Source organism: Herpailurus yagouaroundi, unplaced genomic scaffold, assembly GCF_014898765.1.
Source record: "Herpailurus yagouaroundi ecotype Mexico unplaced genomic scaffold, PumYag 29, whole genome shotgun sequence".
Taxonomy (NCBI): Eukaryota; Metazoa; Chordata; class Mammalia; order Carnivora; family Felidae; genus Herpailurus; species Herpailurus yagouaroundi.
In genome coordinates this window covers 41,841,540-41,866,258 of record NW_024412377.1, presented here as the reverse complement: position 1 = coordinate 41,866,258, position 24,719 = coordinate 41,841,540, and the positions used below count along the sequence as shown (strand labels likewise).

The following is a 24,719-nucleotide window of genomic DNA, read 5'->3' as shown; positions in this document are numbered from 1 at the left end:
TCTTGAAAGCTGCTTTCTCATCTGTGAGATGGAAATAATTATTATTTCCTCCCTCCTGGGTTGTTACAGAGGCTGACTGACATGACATGAGGCATATACGAGGCATCGAGACTGGCACACTGCTGGTACTTACTAACGAACTATTGTCATTATCGTTATTTTTTGGATCACGGACCTGTATTTGTTGGAACATCCTGTACCATTTTGCAGGATCCCACGTTCTGCAGGAAACAATCTGGGTGATGCTTACGTTGTCAAATTTTAATGTACAGAAGGAGAAACTGAGGCCAAGGGAGAGCTGCTCTTTAGACTCTTTTATTTTGGAACATGCGCACGATCGGTCTCTTCCCATATCACACATTTCCACTCACACTGGAAACAACAGAAGGACACAGGTCTGGGTTGAAATTATGTGCTTTTATGGGAAACAGAAAAACCCAACAACAATAACAAAAGCCCTTCAATCTCGCCAAGTTCTCAACCAGTGATAATGAGGCAGTTTCAATGATTGTGTCTGGCTGGGGACATTTCTAAAGGGTCAGGACAGTTGAAACACACTGGCCAAAAAGAGAATTGCAGAGAGGGTTGATGTTTTAAATGAGAGTACGTTAGACCTCTTTTTGGCCCCTCATCCCATCACCCTTTCAAGTCATAGTCTCTTCTCAGTTTACAAAGATCCTTCCTGAACTTTGCTCAAATGCGATCTCTTCCAGAAAGCGTTCCTTGGTCTCCACCAACTGCATCTACCTTTTCAGGAATGCTACAAACATGCTCTCGTGCCATCTCCCATCACTTCCCGCCTTACAACCGTCACGTTTGAGTTCATGCCTGACGACACCCATTGTTAGTAGGCATGCCCCCCACCCCGGCCCAGATCCCGTGTTGCTCATCTTGGTGTTCCCATCTCCTTCCTTTATTCCGTGCTCTGTATACAGCAGGTGCTCAGCATCAGCAGGTGCTCAGTGAGGGTTTGCTGGACTGAAGTCAGTTCTATATTTGCCACGTCACATCACCAGCCTCTTGACAGTGATAATGGTTATTCTCACTTCTTCGTCTTTCCTCCACGACCTCAGAGTGATCTAAATCAAGGCATCTCCAAGAAGGAACAGACCCACCAAACATCACCAACTTGGGGTCAAAGGTTTGGGGAAGGGAGGAGAGGAGTGAAGCTAAAGTTAAGCTTTTACTCTTGTTCAGGAAGGCAAGGGGGCAGGGAAGGCAGCCACTGGGGAAATCCAGGGTGATCGTGAGCAGAGTTGGCCAATGCTTCATTCTGGAATTCTATAAGCAGCCATTCTTCCAAAGGTTTCCCCAATGAGACATGGCCAACCTTGTAGTGGGAGCCGATGACTGGTGGGGGGCTGGTTTGGTTGCCCTTTTAGCCTAGGGACCAGCAGGGGTAGACCAGGAAGCTCTCTCTGGGACATGGCCTGTCCGATGTTTAGAGGGGTATTAGAGGTTGTCTGTCTAGTTGTACTGTTGGAGCTATGATGGGAACATTAGCCCTGTGGTGTGTTGAGTTGTCAGGCACATTGATTGTAGTAAGGCCAAAGAATACAGGCTGCAGTACTGGGCCTCTCTTCCAAAGGGGGGAAGGGTCAGGAGGCGCTGGGAACAGTGGGGGTGAGAGGAGGGTCCCAAGAGGTCCTGCAGCTCCACTTCTAACAGGTGCCCTGCTCTGGCTCCTGCTCCCAGCTCCCACGTCTTCCCTCGTCTCCGCGTCAGGGCCAGGCCAAGGGGCCAGTTGCAAGTGGCGGAGGGAAGGGAAGTGCCTTTTCTTCCCCTACCGTGAGACTTGGACAAGGGAGAGGTTAGGATCAAGGACAGAAGGAGGAGGGCTGAGGAGCTGCAGAGAGGCCAAGGCCCTGTCCACTTCTGTGTGCTGCTGTATCGAGTAGATCCGAGGCCCACACTGCTAAGCGCATCACCCCCAGAGAGCACCGAACTCTTAATTGGAGAGGTGGAGAAAATTCTGCACGGGCTCTCAAAGGCGCTCAGGGACTTAGGGAGATCGCTGTGGCTCCTCCCATGGGAGGGCCCCTCTGGGGCCAATAAGGTGTGAAAACTCCATGGTCAGCATCCACCCTGGAGACTGGGGCAAGAGCCGAGAAGCAGAGAGAAGAGAGACTTCTTCAGGCACCTCCTTAGGAAAGAGAGTTGGACCTTGGGGGACTCAGGTTAGGGACAGATGTTTCAGTATAAAAAGGATCCCCAGCAAAAGGATGGGAGTCCCCTCAAATCCCTTCCCAAACCCCAGAGCACTTAGAAAAGAGAGAGTAAGGAGCATAAAAATATCTCGATGACGTGGGCTTGCCTGACAGTACAGAAAAGCAAGTCTCATGGCAGGCAGTGTGTCCCATTACACAAGAGAGGATTATACCGAGCTTCAGTATAGAGATTTTACATATATCTTTATATAAATGCATATATATTTATAGAGCCTCTGCCTAGAACAGCCGGGCTTGCTTCTTCAGTTCATTCCTCTTCCAGAGGGCCAGCCGGTCAAACTCAGAGATGGTCATGCCGAAGACCTGGTAGAACTCCTCCTGGGACAGGTGGCGCTGAAATAAGGTGGGAGGGGACAGAGAGGGAGCGCTTGAGGATGTGAGGTGGAGGCTGGGGGCAGGTGCAGGCAGAAGCGGACCCTGTGTGTATCCTCTGGGCGTGCTGTGCTTGGCGCAGTGTGTGACCCACAGGGGTGTGGGCTGGGTAGATATCAAATGGCAGACCGTGTGCATGAATGCTTCCTCAGAGGGGCTTCTGTAGCTGGTCTGGAGAGGCCCCGCCCAAGACTCAGTGGGGATTCTATACTTCACCTAAGTGCCTCCTCTCCACGCTTCGTGGCTGACCCCACCCGCCCGCATCCTGCTGCCTGCATTCTGTGCCCCAGGGGGTGTATGGATGAACGCTATTCCTCCTTCCTTTGGGAGTAAAAGGGGGGCATATCCAAGACTTTAGGGTGCACTTCCTCTTATTAATATTTTTACAGATGGTCCGGAAGGCTGTCCCTCAGGCCGGTCAATGAAAAAAACCTGCTGTTCCTATTTCCCCACCACCGAATTGTCCTTTCGTATCTGTCTTACATGAAAAGAAATAGGTCACATAACGAAACATGGTTCTGCATTCCTTAGCCGGTTTCCCCCCCCTCCTTTCTGCCTCCCCGACCTCTTGCCCTTCCAAGCAGCCTGGAAAGTCGATACGTTGTCAAAAGCTTTCAGAGTTAGAAATATATGGCACCTGAAATGTGGCAACATGTTAACAATTCCTGCATTTAGGTGAAAGGTAGAAGGATGTTCATTTTACTCTTCTTGCAACTTTTCTGGAGGCCTGAACTTTTTCAACATAAAATTTAACATTATGTTTGAAGAGAGAAATATCTGGCACATATCCTGCCTGAAAACTTACTGGAATCACTGAGATGCCCTGTCGGTCGCCATGATGTTAGCTAACTGAAGACTGAAGGAGATTCACCGAGAATTCTGTATACAGCCATGCAGTAATTAGCCAATTCCCCGCCCATGTGAACTAATATTTTGGCCACATTTCCAGATCTTGAGGCAAAGGTAATTTTGGATATTTTTGGTAGATAATATTGGTTGCTGGTGACTCTGAGCTGATGTTTCAATATGTAACAATATTTAACAACCCCAGCAACCCCTTGCATTGCATTTGTTATGCTCACTATGCATCACTGCATGATCGCCCCCATTTTTCTCACTGAATCCTTCCAACAACTCTGAAAAACAGAAATTATTTCTATCCAATTGAAAGATGAGAGGGGCGCCTGGGTGGCGCAGTCGGTTTAGCGTCCGACTTCAGCCAGGTCACGATCTCACGGTCCGTGAGTTCGAGCCCCGTGTCAGGCTCTGGGCTGATGGCTCGGGGCCTGGAGCCTGTTTCCGACGCTATGTCTCCCTCTCTCTCTGCCCCTCCCCCGTTCATGCTCTGTCTCTCTCTGTCCCAAAAATAAATAAAAACGTTGAAAAAAAAATTAAAAAAAAAAAAGAAAGAAAGATGAGAAAACCAAAAGCCAAACAGTTAAAATGACTAACTCGGCCGAAAGGGAGGGAGGGCAGGTGGGAGGGAGGCCGGGGTAAGCAGCAGAGCGGAGACCGAAGGCTAGGCTTTCCGATTCCAAACACAGTGCACCATGTTGCCCCCTTGGGCAACCCCATCACAAATTCATAAGTAATCCTTTCTATTATGGAAAAATTCCAAAAATACTCAAAAGGGAGGAAATCACAAAATGCGTACATCTATGCCCATCAGCCAGATTCAACAGTTATCAAGGGTTTGTTAGGTTTGTTTCATCTTTTTTTTTTTTTTCTGAAGTATTTAAAGCACATCTTAGACACTGTATCAGTTCATTCCTATGTGCTGCAACACGTATCTCCCCTAGAGAGATCTCAAAACATCTCAAAGCCTACCGGACATCTTCTTTCCTAAAAGCAGTTCACAGTACTTCCTCACAATCACCTAATACCTTTCCATAAGAATATGCCCCTAATTGTCTCAACAATGTCTTCTTGTTGCAGTTTGTCTCTTTGAACAAAGGGGCCGACGGCATCCACAAATCACATGTGGCTCTTCGGTCCCTTCAGTCTCTGTGGGGCCAGACAGTGCTTTCTTTTGTCCATGCTGTTGACTTGTCCATAGTTGTCCCACCCACACTCAAGTCAGTGCTGAGAAATGATGTGGATGTGAGGGATTTCTCTTCTCAGTTCCTTCCACAGTAAACACTTAAGGGAACTGTAATTTAACCTCCATCTGTTTTGTTGTTGTTGTTGTTCTTGTGGAGGGTGATGGCTATGGTTGATTCCCTAGCTCGTCTTCTCTGCTGTGCCCCCAAATCTTTTTTTTATGAGCTTCCATGTAAAGGAATGGCAGACTCAACTTGAGAACATGCTGGAGGAGACTGAGGCTCTCCCGCTCCCCCTCTGTGAAGGACCAGCTGCTGCCCCCTTTCTTTTTTCTCTTCATGTGTCTGTCACATGGTGGGAGGGTCTGGTCCTCATTTCATTTGATTTCATTTCCGCCTCATCCTCTTCCCTGTGCTCATGTGACCCAGCCACACTCACCACCTGCTTTCCTCACCTGTGATAGGGCCTTGGCAGTGGCTGTTCCCTCTGCCAAGCATGCTCTTCCTCCTCATATAAGTGTGGCTAACTAAATGGTTCACCTATCTCAGGTCTTTGTTCAGATGTCACATTTGCAGCGAGATCACTCTGACCACCCTATTTAACACTGCAACTTACCTCTCCCTCTAAACCCCAGTTCTCCGCTGTCCTTTCACTTCTTCCCTCAGCCCGGTTAGTTTCCCATGTTCCAGATCATTTGTTTATTATTTGTGTCATTTAGTGTCTGTCTCTTCATGCGAGAACGCCAGCTCCAAGGGGGCAGGGGTCCCTGTTTTGTTCACTGGTATACTGAAAGCCCTGAGAACAGGACCTGGCCTATATAATAGACTTTCAGGAAGTATTTTTTGGGGGAATGACAATCTGCACTCTGAGCTCCTTGAGGAGCTCTTCAGTCCGGAGGGGACTCGGGCAGTGTTTGTAGCCCTGTGGTCTCAGCTCGGGCTCCATGTTAAACATCCCTGGAAGCCTCTCTGATGCCTGAGCTCCTTCCCCAGATTGCGATCGAATTGGTCTAGGCTGGGGCGTGGTATCGTTGTTTTCAAGAAGCTCCCTGGCTGATTCTGATTCTTAGGGCAGGTTGAGCTTCCTTGATCAGAGCTTCTGGGTGTCCTGGAGGATGTACAAGGGCAATTGGTCCTCCAGGATGAACCAGGTTCCCGAACCTCATTTCTATCCCTGAATGCTGGCTCCACTGAGCTGCTGTGGGAGCTGTCCCCTTCAGCACCATCAGCCACTCACTGCTACAGTAAAGGAGGCCCTCGTAAAAGTGGGGATAATCACATTGCTAGGCTGCTAGCCCAGCACGCTGGAGTTGGAAGGACTCACAAAACTTCTTGGTCTACTCACATTCCCCTCCCTCTGTCCCAACCCTTTATTCTGGGCGAAACCTCGGCAGTCAGTTGAAGGGTGGTTGATATGCTCATCCCAAGGGCTGTTGAACCTCCTCTCTTAGAAGCATTCAATTCCACAAACATTTTCCAGTACTTCCCCTGGTCCGAGCCCCATGGTAGAGAACTGACTGCCTCTGTCAGGCAGAGGAAACAGATAGCTCGTTGCTCTGATGCAAGAGAGGGGAAGAGCTGCTTGATCTGCACTCTGGACACAGGGCTGGGGGGGGGGCTGGGGGAGGGGGGAGGGACACATCCTGGGAAGGTCTGGGGGGCTCTGGGACATGGGCATCACTACGGGGGGCCCTGAGGAGTCAGGAGGCTGGCAAGATGGGAAGGGCATTCTAGGAGGGCGAGAGGCAGGGAGAGGCACAGTGGAAAAGGGCAGTGTGCTCCTGGATCGGGGCCCAGGGACTGGAACGCCAAGCCAAGTGGAGGAGACTGCTGGAAAGTCCGATGCCACATTCGGGCCGGCCTCTGTGCTTTGTTTATGCTGTTCCGCTGTTCATGATGCTCCCTCCCCCCTCTCCACCCATCCAACCTGCGCCTTCAAAGTCCATCCGCCCAGGTCACTGCCAGATTCTGTGCCAAGGGCTCTGTGTATAGTGTCTCAATTACTTCCGCTGGCACCTTGCGGGGAGCACCATGATTGTCCCACTCCACAGAGGAGAAAACTAAGGTTTGGAGAGGTTGTCACTTGGCCAAGCTGTCTTGCTGAGGGATGATGGCAGGGTTAAGGGCTGCACCCGGAGTCTGACGTGAGACCACCTTATGCTTTTGCCTTCTACACAGCGCTGACTCCCCCATGCTCCCCACCCAGAGCACCGGTTTTCTGTACCATCCTGCAGAAAACCAGTGCTGTGTTTCTTCTTAGCAACCAGTCAGCAGGCCCCTGAGAGCAGGGACCAAATCTAACTCTTGTCTTAAGTTGACAGAAGCATCAGCGGGAGACGTGCTGAAGTTCTGCACCACAGATGCTCATCGGATTGGGAAGGCAGCACAAGAGCGTTTCGACCTGGGCTCAAGGAACCAGGCTGGCATCCCTGCGTTTTCAACAAGCTGTGCGACCTTAAAGCTTTTCATTTTCTGCCTGCCCTCTCGAGCTGGGTTAGATCAGGCAACTTCTGGAATCCCTTCAAACCCAAAGGCGCCTGCTCAGTTTTCTATACTTACCTCTAAACGCGTCCGGTCCACATCCTTGGGCAGTCGATTTCTTCCTCTTGTGGTCACCAGCAGAAGTTCATAAGGGTAGATCTAAGGAGAAAGGACAGGGTGGGGGGGGGGGTGGGGTTCCAGGTCAGGTGAAGGTGGTAGGCTTATCCCTTCAGCCGCATGTTGTGTCTGGGCTCCCTCCTCTCCCCAGAAAGGGCCAGTGGTTAAAGTCTGGAGGAAGGGCTGGGTCTGTTCTTGGAGTTGCCTGACGGCCTCAAGGCACCTTCTCCCCAAAGGCAAAACCTGAATCCCCTAATACTGCTAAGAATAAGCTTGGTGGTGCTTGACATAAATGTGGCACAAGGCCTCCTAATTGTAAACGTCTCAGGTCTCGTGATTGGCAAGCCTCCAGAAAGTCTCCGAGGCCCACAAGGAACTGTCTGATTTCAGCGGGCAAAAGACATAGGGTAGGATTTGGGGAAAGCTGGCCAGGGAGGGATCGGATATGCCGGTTTCAAGAGGACCCTTGAGATTATTTATTTGGTGTTTCCTTCCCTGCATACATAGTGCGGTCATCCTCCTGCTGGCCCCCAATGGAGCGGCTCCCAGGGTCCCAGAGACCCCCAGGGTCAACGCATCTCCTTTACCTTGTACTCTGTAGAGAGAAAAGAGACACACACAAAATGGAAATACATTGGTTTTTGCTTTGCACCACTACACTGGCCTCTGTCTGAGAGACCCTGTCCTTGTTGAATTCAGCCCAAATCAAGGCTGGCATAAACGTAAAGGATGGCTAGAGATGGGGGTTGGGCTGATCCAGAGATAGGGTTTTCGACGAGAAGTGACTTTTGAGATAATTAGAACAGAAATAAGAGGAGATTGTGAAACACATGGGCAAGATCACCAATCTTCCAGAGGAATCCTCCCGGATTTTGGTGCAGCCTCGTCCACCTGCCTGAGCCCGCTTGTAGGAATTGCTGGAGGCTGGCGGGAGAGCACCGCTGGCAGAGAGCATGAAGCTCATGGAATGTTCGCTGGGAACAATGTGCATTTGGCTCCGAGAGTTTCCCTCCCCCCCCGGGGCTGGCAGGCAAGTCTAGCCGAGCAATACTGGGACGACGGCATTCTGCAATGGCTCTGGGAACCCAGATGGGACAGATGGCCTGGAGATCACCCAAGGCCAGGGACTTGAGAGGAGGAGGGAAGAGGAGGGGAAGAGGGAGGGAGTGGGAAGGGAAAGGGAGTGTGGGAACTCGGGGTTTGGACAGAGCCCAGCGTAGGGCCAGAATCTGTAGCGATCCTTTGCAGAAGGTGAAGACACAGTTACGAGCAGTGCGTCCAAAGCTGCTGTGGGCCCCAGGACGGAGTGGCACTCACCTCGCATGCCCCAGTTGACGGCATTCATGCTGTCATAGTGGAAGAGGTCTGCGCTGGGTGTCTGCAGGGGAGATAGAGCGAGGGCTGGCCTGAGCGAGCTCACTGCTGCCTCCCTGGGGCCATTACCCACCTCCAGAAAATGGCCTGGGGCTGATGCGACATGGCCTCAGAGAAGCCCCAGTCTTAAGTCACGGTGACCCACCTCACTGGCACATCCCTGGTGCCTAGGCGCAGCACGTAGTTAGGCACCCTATAAATATTCATTTATGGGTGAACTACATTCCCTGCCTTCTCTCACTGCTCAAATACCGCTTTTCCTATGAAATCTGTCCTGGCAATTCTATTTAAAATTGCGAATTGCCGCCCTCCCTCCCCACCCTCCCCCGCCATAGCACTCACTACCTTCTACAGTCTATATAGTTTGACTTGCATACTATTTACTACTTGCTTTCTGTTTCTCTCTCCAAGAATGTAAGCTCCAACGAGCAGGGGTCACTGATGTATTCCAAGCACCCAGAGAAGTACCCGACGTATGTAAAAAGCTTTCCATAAATATCTGTTCCGTGGCCCAATGTCTAGGCTCCGGAATTGTTAACGTCTTGGGGGCAATGTCTCGGCACGGCCTCCCTTACCCTGTGTAGCCCATTTCTTCGGTAGGCAGGCAGGGAGGCAGATTTGGAGATGAGGGGGTCTGAAAAGAAACAGCCAAACAATTACCAGGAGCCCCAAGCCAGGGGTTCCTCTCCTTGAGGCTATCTGGCCTCCGCTAATGGCCAATACTGTCCCCCAACCCCGTGGGAAGCGGGAAGGAAAGGGGCCACCGGCTCCTCCCCCTGCTCTGCAGACTGGCAGCTGACTCATGGATGCCTCCCCCGGCAGAATTGCAGGGCCACCTGAAGCACACGTGCACAGTCTTCTGGCCTCACCCTGCACACACCTCCCACGTGTACGAACCTCCCGTGACGAACCCCCGCGTCCTGGCCACCGGTGGCTCTGGACGCAGGCCCTGGATTTGGACTTGGGCTCAGAGCCCAGACAGGCAGGCTCTCGTGTGGGTAGAAGAGACGCGTGCTCTTCCTTTCTCTCTGGGGGCTACTGGGCACGGCAACTTTGGTTCCAGGACCAAAAACTGAGGCCTACATCTGACGAACACGGTGGGGTGGGCTATTTGAGTTCGGGATCGTGTTGGGACATCACAGCTCCGGGGGACCCGCCTCCAGCTCTAGCTCTCACAAGACACGACAGGCTGAAGGGAGGGCAGGCAGAACATACCGCTGTCAGCCAGGTAGTGGGACCGAGGGGCTGCAAGAAAGAAAAGCCAGAAAGCCGTGTTCGTGGGGGCACATGGACACGGTGGAAGGTTCATGGGGACAAACAGACATGGCTCCCATTCCTGGGCTACGCTGGCTGGTGGGGAGGAGGGGCCTCCTTCGCCACCTCTCTTCCCACTGGTTAGTTTTCTGTCGCTACACCTGCCCCGCATGCCCCCTCCCCTGCCCAGCACCCGGTGCAAAGCGGGTGCTCTGTGACATTTGCTGCACAGAGGCCACTGGAAGGAACTGCGTTTTGAGCGACTCTGGTGCACTGCACGGAACCCAGAGCCAGAGGCTGAAAACACTGCCCCTTGGTAGTCAAACAGGGAAACAGGCACATCGATTTATCCCGGCTCTGCCACTGGCCGACACCTAATTGCTACAAGTTACTTAATCATGCTTTGGTTTTCTCATCGTAAAACGGGGAGGGGTAGTGTCTCCCGTATGGGGTTACTGTGAACAATAAATGATATACGATGATTCCATAAGGTTTTAGCCCGGTGCCTGTCACCATACAAAGCACCAAGTAAAACTGACTTTATCACCTTCACCACCACCGCCATCTCAATCTCGCCTAAAGTCGAGGTGCAGCAGGGAAAAGAGGGAACAGCTTATGGCCTTGGAGTCACTCTGACTTGGGTCCGACCCCACTTGGCTCTGTCACTTACAGGCTTGTGAGTGGCCTTGGGCAAGCAGTAAGCTCAGGTCTCTCATCTATAAAGTGGGTGATAATAATCCCTCGACATTGCCAGCCTTTGTGAGGACCAAGAGTGATAATGTATTTACGAGTGGTGGGCATAGGGGATTATCCATTAAGTATTGAGTGGAGATAGGATTTCCCAGCAAGACTGACTCCCACAGGGGTAAGGGAGGGAGGGAAGCATGTGTGTGTCCAGGAACAGGGAGGAATTTACAACGAGAGGATCTCTGGGCAAAGTGCCTGCTCCAAGGTTCTTTTTGTTTTCTTCCTGTGATGGGAGGCTTACTACCTCAAGAGGCAGTCACTTATATCGTTGAGCCATTCGGGCTATTAGGAGACATTTCTCTTTGCGCTGAGTCTGACCGAAAGTCACAGCTTCAGACGCCCCAGAGAAACAAGTGCCCGCTCAGGGCAGAGCATGGTCTTACTTAGTGCCCCAGACAGCACCTCACCAAGTGTGCATTCTAGACCCAGGCAAGGCCATAAGGAGGTTAAGATTCATTCAGGGAGTTGGAAGGAAGTGCCCCCACCCCCACAGACTTCCAGGGCGGTGCTTACAGCCATTGAGGGACATGTCATAGCCAGCTGTGTGCAGGGCCTCCCGGCTGCTGGTGGAGCTCCGGGGTGGGGTCCAGGGATCCGCGTAGGAGCTGGACCGGGCCTTCATCTCCTCCTTCAGAATCAGCCGGCCAATTCCACTCTGGAGCTGGGTGTGGGGGAGGGGCGAGATGGAGTCCGAAGGAGGCAAAGAACACTGAGCCGGAGCAGGCTTGGGGAGAAGGGTGGGTGACTGGATTCTGGTGAACCTCTGTCATTTTTGCCTTCCCCAAACCCCGCAACCCCTCCTCGCAACCCCGCAGCTTCATTTGGGACGTCGTCCCTCTCCCACAAGCAGTGCCGTGGTCTGGGGATGGGGAGGGGTCTCCGGTGGAGGGCACCGGAAGTGGGCCTGGCCAACGGCACGTGGGCAGATGGCTCTAGCTGGGCCAGCGAGGGCCTTCCTTGGGACTCTTGTCACTGGCACCCGTGCCTTTTTAAAAAAATTGCTATAGAGGTGACATTCACATAACACACAATTAACCACCTTTATCTAGTTCCGAACATTGTTTATCACCCCCCAAAAAGACCCTGTCCCTGCTTCCCTCTCCTCCTGGGCCCTGGTATTCACGAGTCTGCGTTCTGTCTCTGTGCATCGACCTGTTCTGGACATCTCCTAGAAACGGGATCATCCAACGTGTGGGCTTTTGTGACTGGCTTCTTTCACTAAACATACGGTTTTCGAGGTTCATCCACATGGTGGCCTGTATCATTACGTCATTCCTTTTTGGGTCTGAGTAACATCCCATTGGACGGGTACACCGCGTCTTGCTTATCCATTTGGGCAATGATGGACATGTGGGTGGCGTCCACCTTTTGGCTATCGTGCAAAGTGCGCCTAGGAGGATCCATACACGTGCGCTTGTTCGAGTCCCAGGTTCCCACTCTTCTGGGTAAATTACCCAGGAACGCAATTGCCAGCCTTTCCCTGGTGGCTGCACCCCTTTCCATTCCCACTGGCGGCGCGTGAGAATAACCTGCCTGAGCCCCGGGGCAGCGCAGACGTGAGCCAGCACAAGAGAAGGGAGAGACAACTTTCCTATGGCAATTAGTTGAGCGGCTGGATCCAGTCATACCGGAAACTCCCCCTACCGTTTGACTTTTTTGGTTACGCAAGGCTGTATGTCTCTTTTCTTTACCATAAGTGGGTTTGAATTCGGTTTCTGTCCCTGTCAAATGAAAAAATCCTCAGTAACGTGCTGCCTAGGCATCTCACCCAGGGGGTAGCCTGCTCACCTTGTGCATGCTGCGGTCAAAGTCGTCTTCCTCTCCTCCAGATGAGAACCTTCTGGCTCGGGGCACTGACAAAAGACAGCTAGGATCAGCTCCCGCGCGTGTTCCCCACTCAGCCTGCCCCCGGCAGAGGGCCCAGAGGGACACAGAGCCTCGACAGGTGAGGGGTTTCCTTTCAGTCCGCCACTTTCCAGCCGAGTGACCCCGATGGAGTGTGGGTCTCCTGTATGGGAAGGCTCAGCAGCCCTCCCCATTCTTGGCCATGAAGGGCAGGTGAAGCCAACTGCCCAAACACAGCCAATGAGCCTCAACATTGGGATTTTTCTTGCTGCTGGGGGGAGAGAGAAGCCCTCTTTCTGCCAAGGATAGGCCTGGGAGAGCCTAGACCTGCTGGAGTTCATCCTGCCATATGATAAGGGCAGACCCGGCCTGAGAACGGAGCCACCCCGGGGACGGGACCAGCCCCAATGACGGCCATTCACCTCTGGATCCAGCTGTGCCTCAAAAACTTTCACTCTCATGACCCAGAAAATCTGCTTTGGCTTAAGCCACTTGGAGGTTTTTTTCCCTCTTTTTGGGTTTATTCTTTTGTGGTTGCAATGGTCTAAGATCCCTCTGCCCCCCCCCCCCATGCCTCCCCAAAACACGTAGCTCTCGAAGATCGCTGTCTGCTTTAGGATGTAGTTGCTTGTGTCTTATTTCCTTTCCCAAATGGAGAATTTTTTGAGGGCAAGGCAGGGCCCATCTCCGAGCTCCCATGAAGCTTTGCTCAGAATGGACATTCAGTCAGTAAAGGTATGCACTGAATCAAAATGGAGCTTGATGACAATGTGACCCCATGCTTCATGGGTGGGGACCCATCTCTCCAGCTGGAGATGCCTGACCGGGTGGGATGGCGCCTTCAGGACCCCCTGCCAGGGTAAACTCCCTTTTCTATCTTCCGAACCATTTTCCAACCCACAGCCAAAGTGGTCTCTTAAACACACACATCTGATCCTGTCACTCTCAATGGTTTCTTACTGTTTAGGATAAAGACCCACATCCTTACCTCAATGCACAAGGCCCCATGGGATGTGGTCCCTCAGCCCACACCTGCTTCCCTCCCTCTCTGGCTCCAGGTTAAGCTGACAGCCTTTCCTTTCCTCCAGTGGAACCCGGCCTCCCACCTGGGGTCTTTGCAGATGTCCTTCTATACCCTGCTGGCTTATGTCCTCCCCACTCTTCCTGTGGCAGCTGAGTATCTGCTTTGAGAAGGTTCCATCACGTTCTAGACTGGACTGCATGGCGCCTCCCACTAGCTCCTCTACCTCCGTGTATCACCTCCCGTACATCACTTCCCTCTCCAGCGGGGACCTATGTCTCCTCCATAAAGGCAAGAACCTGGTCTGTTTTGCTCCCCGTTGACTCATTAGGGCCCAGGGCTGACCTTCAATACATACATACATTCATACATTTGCCAAATGAATAAATGAACAATTGTGTGAAGGAGTGGGCAACCGTCCTAGCCCTGCTGTGTCCCTGGCACAGGTGACAGGGCTCTGGTCCAGGCTCCTCTGTGGGGCGCGTTACCTTTGGGGGACCCATGGTAGGTCCAGTACTCAGACTCTGCAGCATAGTAGGGGTCTGGTGAGTAGGCTGGACTATACTTGGAGGCCTGGCTGATGTCTTCACTTGTTTTGCTTTTGGTTGCTGTTGACAAATCGCCTGCAAAGGACCCAAGGAGAGAGCTTCAGGGAGGCAGAGTGTCCTGGAACAGTGTACTATATACTCTCTTCCTGCCTCGGCCAGGCTCCAGCCTGGGGGAGGGAGGTCACTCTGACGCCAGGGTCTAGGACATGGAGCATCAGAGCTGGAAGAGCCCGCAGGCCAAGCCCCCTCATGTTACAGTTGGGAATCTGAACACCAAAGAGGGCAAGGGGCTTACTGAAGACCACACAGCAAGTAGACCAGAACGGGACCAGACGCCTGCCCAGGGCTCCTGCTACCACATTTCACAGACTCCCAGGGCTGCTCCCAAGAGAACACTAAGGCTGTGGCTCCTCCAAGCAAGATTAAGCAGGTCCCAGGTGATCCCATGTCCCTACCTTCCTCAGCCTCTAGAAACCTGCCTTGTTTTGTATTTGAGCCATACGTAGGGTGGGAATCACCAACCAGGGCCACGTGCTGCATATCAAATTTCCCCTCCCACTAAAATGCCACATCTTGCTTGGGGAGACTCTATGGCCCAGAGAAAGAGCACTGCACAGGGTTCAACAATGCTGGGTTCTGGCCCCAGCTCTGCCACTTAACTAAGCTGTAACACTGGGCACCTCTTGCCCCTCTCTGCCTCAGTTTCCTCATCTGTAAGTATCAGAATTGGTCTTGCTGGGTCAGGTGCCATCCGGCTTCAAGCTTCCACAACATGGACCATCAAACCTACTGCAGCCACAAAACCATCCAGGGCAGTGATTTTAGCACAGCCCAAAGCCTGGCAAGAGACCGACTAGGGCGGAGAGAGAACTGGAGACACAAGTGAGCCCCCATGATCATCTCAGGAAGAATCGATAGGGACTATCCCACGCCCTGTGCAGTCAGAGCAGCAGAGCGTCCTGGGATCAGCCCCTTGCCAGCTCCAGCCTGTGCACCCTCCCCCAGCAGCACTTGCTTCCAAAGCTTGCAGATTCTCTTGAACTTGGGTCCTGGGCAGTCGCTCCCATCTCAACTGATGTCATTCAGCCTTTTCACGTGCCCTCGTATCCCTGCAATCTACCTCCACCCCAAACGCCTCCTGCGTCTGCTCTGGTGCTGAGCCCAGCTGGAACATCCCACGGTCCCGAGGCGTTTGAGACCCTGGGGGCCTGTTCTGGACAAACTGGCTTTGTCAGGGTTGGTACCTTTCTGTGGCCACTCGGGATGCACGGCTTGTCATCCACAGCCACACATAGATATGCCCGTGCTCACAGAGTCACCTGGACCCCAGCCCAGGCCCCTCTAAACTGAGGAAATTGTCAGGTCTCAGCCTAGAGCCGTGATTTATATTTGTATCGCCCCTCCACCAGCTCAGTGAGCTCAGATCCCAGTCCTGGGCTACCTCCACCTGTTTCCATCTTCCTCCAATTCTGTACCCCACCCCCTCTGTTACCCCGGTAGCCTGTGGGCATGTGAGGGTGATACAGGGTACCAGTTGCCCCTGTGCATCCTCAATGCAAAGGGCGTGCTTCATCGGCTGAGGCTCAGTGAGTGCGTTTGCAAGAAGGAACAGGTCTCAGCGATGCCTGACTTCTACGGGAGTGCAGGTAGGAATCATGAATGGAGCTCGTTATGGTGTGGGTTCCTAGGTCACACTCTCAGTATTTCTAATAAGAAAGTCCAGAGCAAAGGAGGGACCAGGGCATCTGCTCGAGTATCCATGCCTTGGAGTGCATGCTCCCAGCGCATTTGAGAAGGGTTGCTCTGGCCATGGAATTTAGGACACCAGACAGCAGGGTGGTGGGGTTGGAAAGTAGGTGGTAAAACATTTAGGGGACACGAGAGCTTCCTTGCTCTTTTGAAATGACACCAAACTCCCCCCCCCCCCCCCCAGTATCACCTCAAGTGATTGGGGGATAGCCAACAAGAAGGACAGAACTGCAGCCCTGCGTGCGTCCCTCCACGTGGCCCCAGCAGACCAACTGCACAGATGGTGAATGGCCCCGCCCCTTGCCTGGCCACGCCCTCTCCGCCCGACGGACCGTACCATGCCGTTTGTAGATCGGGGGTTTCCGGTAGATGTTACTTTCTCCAGCTGCCAGGCCGACCCAGAAGGGACCAATGGGGAGAGGAGAGACAGAGAAAGAGAGAAAGACGGAGAGCGGAGGAAAGGAGACAGCAGTTGGTCAGCTGATCTGAGAACGAAAGACAGTCAGCGTCTTTCCCAAGGGTGCACCACCTTTCCCCGGTGGACGTCCTCTTTCAAAACTCAGTTTCCAACCTCAACCCGGGAGGTTCTAAGAAAGGTGAGGGAGGGGAGAGGAATGGATGGATTCTAATGGTGCGGAAGAAGGGACATGCGGGCTCGAGTGGTGGGCATGCAGGCAGGAGGCGGCGCGTGCTCAGCAGGACCCCATGCAGGAAGGTGCCCCCTGCCTCCACCCTGCGGCCACGCCTCATTCCACGCACAAGTGCCCAGAATGCTTCAGCACCATCGCCCTCCCACTCGCCCAAAAACAGACAGGATGGGACCTTTCCCGGGCAGTGGAGAAAGGTACAGATGAAACAGCAGGATGAGCTCCTGGGGAAAAGCGAGTGGGGAGTAAACACCTGAGCTCAGAGTTGGGAGACAGGGTTGAGGCCCGGCTCTGCTGAACTCTGGGCAAGACCCTAAGTCAGACCTACAAGGTCACCGAACCCCTGCCTTCCGCTTTATCTCCTATCACTCCCCTCGCCGCTCACCACTTCCAGGCACGCTGGCCTGCTGCCAGTTCAGTGTTTCAGGGCCTTTGCACTTGCCGTGCCCTCTGCGCGGGACTTTTTCCCGGAGATCTTCAATGGCTGGCTCCTTCTTATCTTTCCCCACCCCAGTCACTCTACCGCGGTGCCCTGTTTATTATGTTTACTGCACATATCATCTACCTGAAATTACCCTTTTACTGGTTTACTCTTTTACTAAATTTCTTTCCACATATAAACACCATGAAGGCAGGACCTGGGCTGGTTTGAGCACATTTGCAACCTCAGGGCCCAGAACAGTGCCTGGCTGTATAGAGAGAACAACAGAGGCTCAGGAAAGCTAAGTAACTGGCCCCAGCTCACAGGCTTCTAAGTGGCGGAATCAGGATTCAATCCCAAGAGTTTTGATGCCAAAGCCCAGGACTTCCAGCATGGTTACTGCCGGGTCCCGGCACGGCCCTCAGACACTCGAGGCACTTCTCCGGCTGCTTCGTGGTGGTCTTGATCAAGGCTGGCTCTGTCAAGTGGGTGGCCCAAAGCCCATGGGCGAGTCGGGACTGCAGGGTGGGTTAGTGTGGGTAGCTGGTTAGGGAGGGTCCCCAGGAACCGGCTTCTCTTCGCTGCCGGTGCAGGGCGCCCGGCGTCCCCATGGAGCATGCACCCGTGCTGGGAATTCCAGGCTGGCAGCCTACCTGGGATGTGAAAGTGCTTGGGAGCCTGGTAAGAGGTCGGAGTGGAGGACCTCACATCTAACTGGCTATGGTATGGAGAGCTCCGGCCACTCTCGGGCCCTGGAGCACGCAGGCAGTGGTCCCCAGAAAGAACAGAGGCACAGAGAAAACAGGCATTAACGCGGTGGCAGTTAAGGCAGCAGTGACGTGATGACAGCAGGGATGGCGGGGAGGGGCTGTGCTCTCATGCACCGTGTCTGCAGAAACAGGCTGGACCCTGTTTTCTTGCCTCACCCCGAAGTCAGATTTTGTAGGTTGTAAGAATCAACTCCACTGAGCATCAGGAAGGTGACTTTGCACCTCTTAGCTCCCCACCACCCCTCTTGATTACTTCTTTCCTCCGTCCAAGCACCTGCTTCACCCCTAACCTCAAGGTGGCCGTGGATGGCCTGACCGGAGCGGGTAAGGCTGGGCCTGTTTCTGGTCCTCTGGCTCTACCCTCTGGATGGGGCAGGCCAAGGCCAACGGCAAAGGAGTCTTCTTCCAGCCAAGGCTGCTGGGATGCCTGCAACTTCTCTCCTGGCAGCTTACCACCCGCCTTCCTGTTGCTTCTCAGCCCCTTCTCTCCCCCTGCTAGGGGCATCTCAGTATGGCCCAGCTGGTCACCTGGGTGTGGTCACAGACCCCCAGAGGGCCGTGCTGTGACAGAGATCTGGAGCAGGGGCCCTGTGCCGTCTCTGCAGCTGGCAACAGAGCCGGCCACTGCGTTGTCCCCCGGCTCTTCTTGTCCCTTTGGGGGCTTCCCCCTTCCTTACCAGAGCGGTAGTAGTGGTGAGGCGAGCGGGAAAAGGTGGGAGACATGCCCTGCCGGCTGTAGGTGGGGGAGTCGATGTATCCTGGGCTGGAGGCCCTTCTCTGTCGGAGGTCCAGGCTCTCGTAGATGTCCTGGGGGAGGAAGTGGGCTGTGAGCAATGCCGGCGATGCGGCAGGCCTGTGGCTCAAGGGTCTAGCAGGCAGATGGGGGAGGGACATGGAATCTAGGATTCTAGGGGATCCAAAATTCATGGTGCTGCCCTTCTGAATACAGAGGCCCCCTCCCTGGGTTACACACATGGCCTGAGACAAGTTTTTGGGGCCTTCACCCACCACTCTGTCCCTTGAACAGAACCCGTAGGTCACGTGCCTGGAATCCTGGCCAAGGATCAGAGGAGCATCAGGGAGGCCCTCTCTGGGTAGAAGGGGTGCACCCTCTACTGTTTATGCCGCAGCCACTTCCTCCAGATCATGCTTCTAAGTCTCCTGTCTGTGCCGTGGTTGGGGAGCCCCCCAGGGGGCTGGGGAGGGGTGAAACCAGTGGTCGGCTTGGTCAGCATAAAGGGACACAATCATATAAAAGGTCTTCCTGAACCAGCTCGATTACCTGGGAGTAGGGAGATAGTGTTCCCAGCGACTTAGAAGCGAAGAGTTTGAAGGCCATGGTGGAAGGAGCAAAGGAAAAGAGAGGAGGGAGAGAGGAAGAGGGTTAAGTAGCACAGCAGAGGCCGGCCTGCAGCTGCTCCTGGGCCCCCTCCCCAGACAGCAGGTGCACTTAGCATACGGAGATACCAGCAGTGCTCACAGAGAGCAGGAAACCCAGAGATGGTGCGCTCCTTTTACCAACGGGAAACCAAGGCCCAGAGAGGGCATGGGGTGGTTCCGGGCCTCTCGGGTAGGACGTGGCAGGGTCTTCGCTTGGACCCAGGCTTCTCCACCACAAGCTCAGAGCCATTTCCTGACCCCTCCTTGTCCTTCTACCAGTTCACGACCCTCTGTGGTTCATGACAACAGTGTGCAGGGCAGGGGACCCAAATGTAAGGCCAACTGAAGGCCAGGCCGCGGCCATCAACGTGGGAGCTGGGTTGGAGGGTAGTGTAGCAGATTGGAGATGAGACATCCCATCCTGCAGAGGGCGCTGGCCGCTCAGCCCGTGGGACACCTGCTCAATGTGAACACAGCTCCTTAAGTTTCCAGGACAAGTCAGAAATGCAGGTTGTTATGTGAAATCTCTTCCGTGTGTAAATATTGGCAACTGATTTGCATTTTCAGAAGATACTTTGTGAGTGAAATAAAACAGATCTGGAGTTGGCTTTGGCTCGTGGGGCCCAGGGAGCCGTTTCTGGCTTCAGGAGCATCAGCTTCTACCTGACACTTGGTCCCCTGTTCCCGGTTCGTATTAGAGGCCCAGAGAGTCTTGGCATTGGGCTGTCCAACCAAAGAACCCTAATCCCTTTAGAGAGGAAGGGGGCAGTGCTGGGGTGGGGACAAGAACCTGGGTCCCTGCTCCCCAGGCCAGGCCTTCTTCTGCTTTAAACAATCTCAGTTCAGGGGCCATGGATGGGGCTAGAAGCTGCCTGAGATAGAGATTGCCAGGACCTTCGTGGTAACAGCCACGCTGCCTTCTCCAGAGAACACTTTCTCTTGTCCAGCCACCACTGAATTATTTCAAAAGCCATCTGATGCTGAATTTTTAAAAAGTGGCTCTTGCTCTGAGCATAGGGACTTAAGACCAGGTGCAAAAACCAGAGAACCAACCTACCAGGGATTATAAACCTAAGGCCACTGAGCCTGTCAGGGGGTGACAGCCATGGGCTGTGTATAAGATTACTCCACTAGAAGAAAAACAATAGCTCAAGTGATACGTGGTCACAGGTTCTCGGCTTCCATGTTGGGGTTCTCAGGGGGTGGCGGAGACTTGGGAGAACTGGGGAGCCCATGTCCTGCCTATAGAAGGCGCTGCTCCCCCCCCCCTCCAGATGGTGGAAATTCTGGTGTACTGTCACCTGCTCTGATTTTTCAAGAAAAGCCAGATTTCTGGGTGAAATTTTGATTTTTAAATGTTGACTATAAATTCCAGTTTATAACAGTCCAGGGGCCAGCACTGTGGAAGCCGAAGTGTCTGTCTGTGATGGAGTGGCTGGGGACCCTGTGGGCCTCCTCTCCTTTGACAGCCCCCGAGAGAGGGGCGAGACGCCATACCTCTCCATAGCCACATCTCTCCAGCATCTCGTCGGACGTATATCTGGAATGAGGCTCGTAGGAAATGAGGTCGGGGCGTTGTACCTCGTAGATGGACTTGACCTTGGGGAGAGCTGCCAGGTCTTTGTAATTAAGGATCTCATTATCCACTTTAGCCTGAGGAAGAGGAAAGGTATAGGAAAGAGGCAGAGAATTAAGAGGGAAAAGGGAGAGGACACAAAAACCAGGCACAGGGGCAACGAGCTTCTCCAGGTTCCGCTAGAGACAAGGTCTTAGGAAGATGAGGAGTGTTAGAATCAGGCAGGTCATAGAGGCCATCCATTCCAACAGGGCTAACACTGATCGAGCACATTTTAGGTGGGAGGCCTTGTGCTTTGCAGGAATTGTCTCCTCTAAGTGTCCGGATGCCTCTGTGAAGTCAGTGTCAATGTTACTACTATTTTTCAGAGAAGGAAACTGAGGCTCAAAACGTTCTGCACTTTGCACCGTTTAGCCTGTAGGTTTGAATCCAGTCTGAACCACACAGCCTGGGTGGGGACTGCCTTTTGACCCCCCACCCCCACCCCCCGCCACAGGAAGGATATCCTCATTCACGGCTCCTTGAAGATGATGGAGATGATAAAGACAATTAACCACGGAGAGTGAAACACTAGCTAACACTGGGTGAGCACTCATCACGGGCCAGACTCTGTCGTAAGTCCCCTGTAGGAATGAACTCCCTTAACTCCTACAACTCACAACGCTACTAGTAGGCAATCCTATCATCTCGATTTTTTGAATGAGGAAACAGGCACAGAGAAATCAATGAACTTGCCCAAGGTCATACAACCAATAAGTAGCAAAATCAGAATTCAAACCCAGCCAGTTTAGCCTGGGAACTGGCCTTCTCCAGTAGCCTCTGCTAGCTTGGCAGGTGGAGAGGTGGAGAACTCTGCCGTTGGCTGAGTTCAGCCTTCTAGAACTGCATTGATCAAGAAGAGACAGCTTCCCCTTGCATGGGGCAGACCACCTCTCGTGGCTTCTGAAGCCATGTCCTCTCCACGTCTGCATCCTCCACCTGTTCCCCCTGTGACCCGCTTCTGCTGTGGTCATCAAGGATCTGTCGCCCCATAACTACCGTGGCTTGCAAGGTCCTGACATGAGATAAACTGCGAGGCCACTAGACAGAGACTCCAAAGAAACTGAATTATCCTCATGACATTCTTCTAGTGCCTTGGGGCCCAGGTGAGTCTCCAGCCAAAGCTACGGCAGAGAGGGCAACTTTCATAAAGACCTTATGAGCACTCCTGTTTGAAACACTTTCCAGGGTCCTTCCACCATTCTGTCCTGGTCCCAGCCCACCACTGTTTGAGCACTTTGTGTTCATTCTCCATTGCTTCTAGATCCACTGTCCACTCCTCCTTGCCCTGATTTGGGCTCTGAGACCCCATGGGCTACATCAAGACTCCCTGGATTTCAGTTGGGTTGGGTCAATGCGGGGGGGGGGTCACCTGCAGACAGGGGGGTGATGGCGAGAGAGGCTGTGTACCTGTGTACCTGTCCCCTTGGCACCGCCCTTGCCCCGCTGGCTGTGGTGGGCATCGATCCTATCCAGGGTTGCCTTTCACGGCGCCAGCTTTCGCCAGGCCATCTCTTCAGGCTTAGGGTAGTGACAGCTCCTGCTGCTGTAGACCCTGCATGCCACACTCTGTCTTGTGGGTCCTCTAACCCTGCCTACACCTCTGTGAATGGTCCCTTCGCAGAACCTTCTCAGCTAAACCCTTAGAGATGCACCATGTCATCTCTGCCACAGCCTGCCCAGCTCAGGCACTGTATCTGTACCGATCTGGGGGTGGGTGGGTCAAGGGAACCTTGTGAGAAGGGTCCACCTGCCGAAGTAACTGCCGCCTTTTGTTGTGGGATGTTAGGTCTTGACCTTGAGAGCTCCTGGCATCTTGCAGACTTGTCTCGACCCATCAATATTCTTCTCAGTGCTTTAGTCCAAACCTCAGAAATACTAAATTTATATTTCTTCCTGTAGGCTCCTTGTTTATAGGGTTATAAGTGAGCCTTAGCTTTGGAGGTGCAGTGATTGAACAGAGGCATCCCAACATAATTAGCCAGGAAGGAAGGCAGAGAACATGTGGGGCTGGTTGAAGACAAACCTCCTGAAGATGATTCTAGCAGTCAAGCGGGGGATGAGCAAAGCTGGAAAGAGCCTGCCCCCTCCAGGTCCAGTGATAACTCTATTTGAATACCAAGCCTCAGTATTTATGAAAATTAAGCCAACACTCTTCTCTTTCTGCCTGTTATTCCATGTTCCCAAAGCGGTGGGATGGTTCCTTCCCCGAATTTGGAAGCCATGTTTGGAATGGTCTGATCGAAAACATGGCCCCCATGACGTGCAGTCACTCCCCAGAGCAGCTGAAGGTGAGCGTTCTAAAAAGTGAGAAAGGAGAGTACAGAAAGAGAGACACATGTCTACACTGGCACGCGCGGGGAACTGATCTCCATGGGCAAGCCCCCCCCCCCCCCCACCCCGGTGGACAGCTCAATGGCAGGTGTCCCCAGCTGCTCTTGTTCACTTGTATGGAGCTGTTTCTCAGAGGGGCGACACGGCGCTCTTTCTCCAGGACTCCAGGGTGCGCATCACCAGGCCTAGTTTGTTTCACAAAGGTTAGCCAGGCTCCTCAGAAGCAGGGGAGACCAGCCAGGGATGAAAGGCACTAGAGCACCGCTATATGTATGTATTCCCCAAGTTTGTATATCCTGGCAACGCTCTGCGGGAGACGTGCTCACTTCTGTCAATAGCCTTCTCATGGTGTAGGCCCTGAAACTAAGCTCATGAATTCTGCGTGCGTCTGGCCCGGTTCATAGCACCGGGGGGACGACAGTCTCTCTTGTTCTGGATAGGACTCTTCAGTGAGTACGGCCTGTGATCGAAGCGCTGGTCTGCGGGAGCCGCAAGGCAGTATTGACCATACTGAAGTTGCTGTCCATGGTAACTTTTAGGTCTGATTTTCATTGAACAGAGGAAGAAAGGAAAGGAAACAGTCCCACTAAGGGGCGTTATCCAGGGATCAAGGAGGAAGCTGGATGTGGATCTGAGGTAAAATCGTGATGAAGCAATGGTGGTCAGGGCCCACTCAGGGCTGGCTAGTTTGGGGACCGTATCTAGAACTTCTTACCAGGAGTGGTTTTCCTGCTGTAGACCGCTCCCTCGCCCCACCTCTTCTTCTGGCCTTCGTGGCCCCTCAGACTTGGGGAAGGCTGGAACAGTCTGCAGTCAGATGGCTCCTCTTCTTTGCTCATCTCTGTTCTCTCTGGCTCTGCCTCCCCCACCTGCTTTAATTCACTTCTGTTTCTCTCTCAGGTCTGAGCTTAAGTGTTTCTTTCTCAGGATTCTTCCTCCAGTTGGTCCTAGACTGTACGTCCCTCTGTCCATCTGCACCATCATCAGAGCACCCTGAACTTTTTATTCCTAGTAGCACTTATCAGAACTGTGAGTGATTACGCATGTAGTCAATGTCATGAGGACAGGCATCAAGTCAGGGCACTTCACCACCATTTTCTAGCACAGACCCAGCCCAGAGGAGACACTTAGCACACGTTTGTTGAATGAATGAATGAATGAATGAATGAATAAATTACATATCCAAGGGACTTCTGAGCTCATCTGGCTCAACTCTTGTCCCTTCTGCCATGTCCCTGCAAGTGATGAGTTTCTCTGTTTGAATGCTTCGGGGATGGGAGCTCAGGCACACACCTGCGGTCCTCTCCACCTTTGAACTTCTTAGGTCACCAGTAAGCTTTTCTTTACATTTGCAAATCCACATTCATACGGCTGCTTCTTCCTCTCTGCCTCCTTGTCACCCAACCCTATCTCCACACGGACCTCCCCCCCAGTCCCTACTCTGAATGCCACTCTGACCACAGAGTTTGGTCTCACTCTTGTCTCAGTTAAACAATGGGGAAGGACGCACACTGCAGGGGTCTCAGAGCTCATCAAGGGCTCTTCTGTCTTTGCACTTTCTTGGGATCCTGCTGCACTTGATTATCCCCGTAACACTGTTTGATGTGGCTGTGTGCTCCGTGAGGGCAGCGTCTATGTCCTCCCTGTGCCCCACTGTGTCCTCAGGACCTGGCACAGAGTCTAGCACATGACAGGCATGCACAAGACATTAGCTGGATGAAAACCTCACAGCTATCTTTGGGGGTCCTTAGGAACTCTTTAGATCCCAGACCTGGGG

The 24,719-nt window shown here is 53.1% G+C and overlaps 1 protein-coding gene across 7 annotated transcripts in view; it reads right to left on the bottom strand.

Annotated features, from left to right (window-relative positions):
- Window positions 1–398: 398 nt before the first annotated feature.
- ABLIM3 (actin binding LIM protein family member 3) overlaps window positions 399–24,719 on the bottom strand; it is a 108,749-nt gene continuing 84,428 nt past the window's right edge. Inside the window, exons 11-24 of one of the 7 annotated variants that reach the window (XM_040497206.1) lie at window positions 20,491–20,646; window positions 18,896–18,925; window positions 18,291–18,420; window positions 17,497–17,595; window positions 16,113–16,160; window positions 13,967–14,101; window positions 12,401–12,465; window positions 11,126–11,273; window positions 9,827–9,856; window positions 9,187–9,245; window positions 8,555–8,615; window positions 7,825–7,832; window positions 7,199–7,279; window positions 399–2,561 (exon numbers count right to left, since the gene is read on the bottom strand). In XM_040497206.1, the coding sequence (XP_040353140.1) occupies window positions 2,448–2,561; window positions 7,199–7,279; window positions 7,825–7,832; window positions 8,555–8,615; window positions 9,187–9,245; window positions 9,827–9,856; window positions 11,126–11,273; window positions 12,401–12,465; window positions 13,967–14,101; window positions 16,113–16,160; window positions 17,497–17,595; window positions 18,291–18,420; window positions 18,896–18,925; window positions 20,491–20,646 (1,164 nt within the window). In that variant the 3' untranslated portion in view covers window positions 399–2,447. The remainder of the gene's footprint in view (window positions 2,562–7,198; window positions 7,280–7,824; window positions 7,833–8,554; window positions 8,616–9,186; window positions 9,246–9,826; window positions 9,857–11,125; window positions 11,274–12,400; window positions 12,466–13,966; window positions 14,102–16,112; window positions 16,161–17,496; window positions 17,596–18,290; window positions 18,421–18,895; window positions 18,926–20,490; window positions 20,647–24,719) is intronic. The other 6 variants (XM_040497219.1, XM_040497212.1, XM_040497227.1 and 3 more) reach the window with 6 other exon arrangements.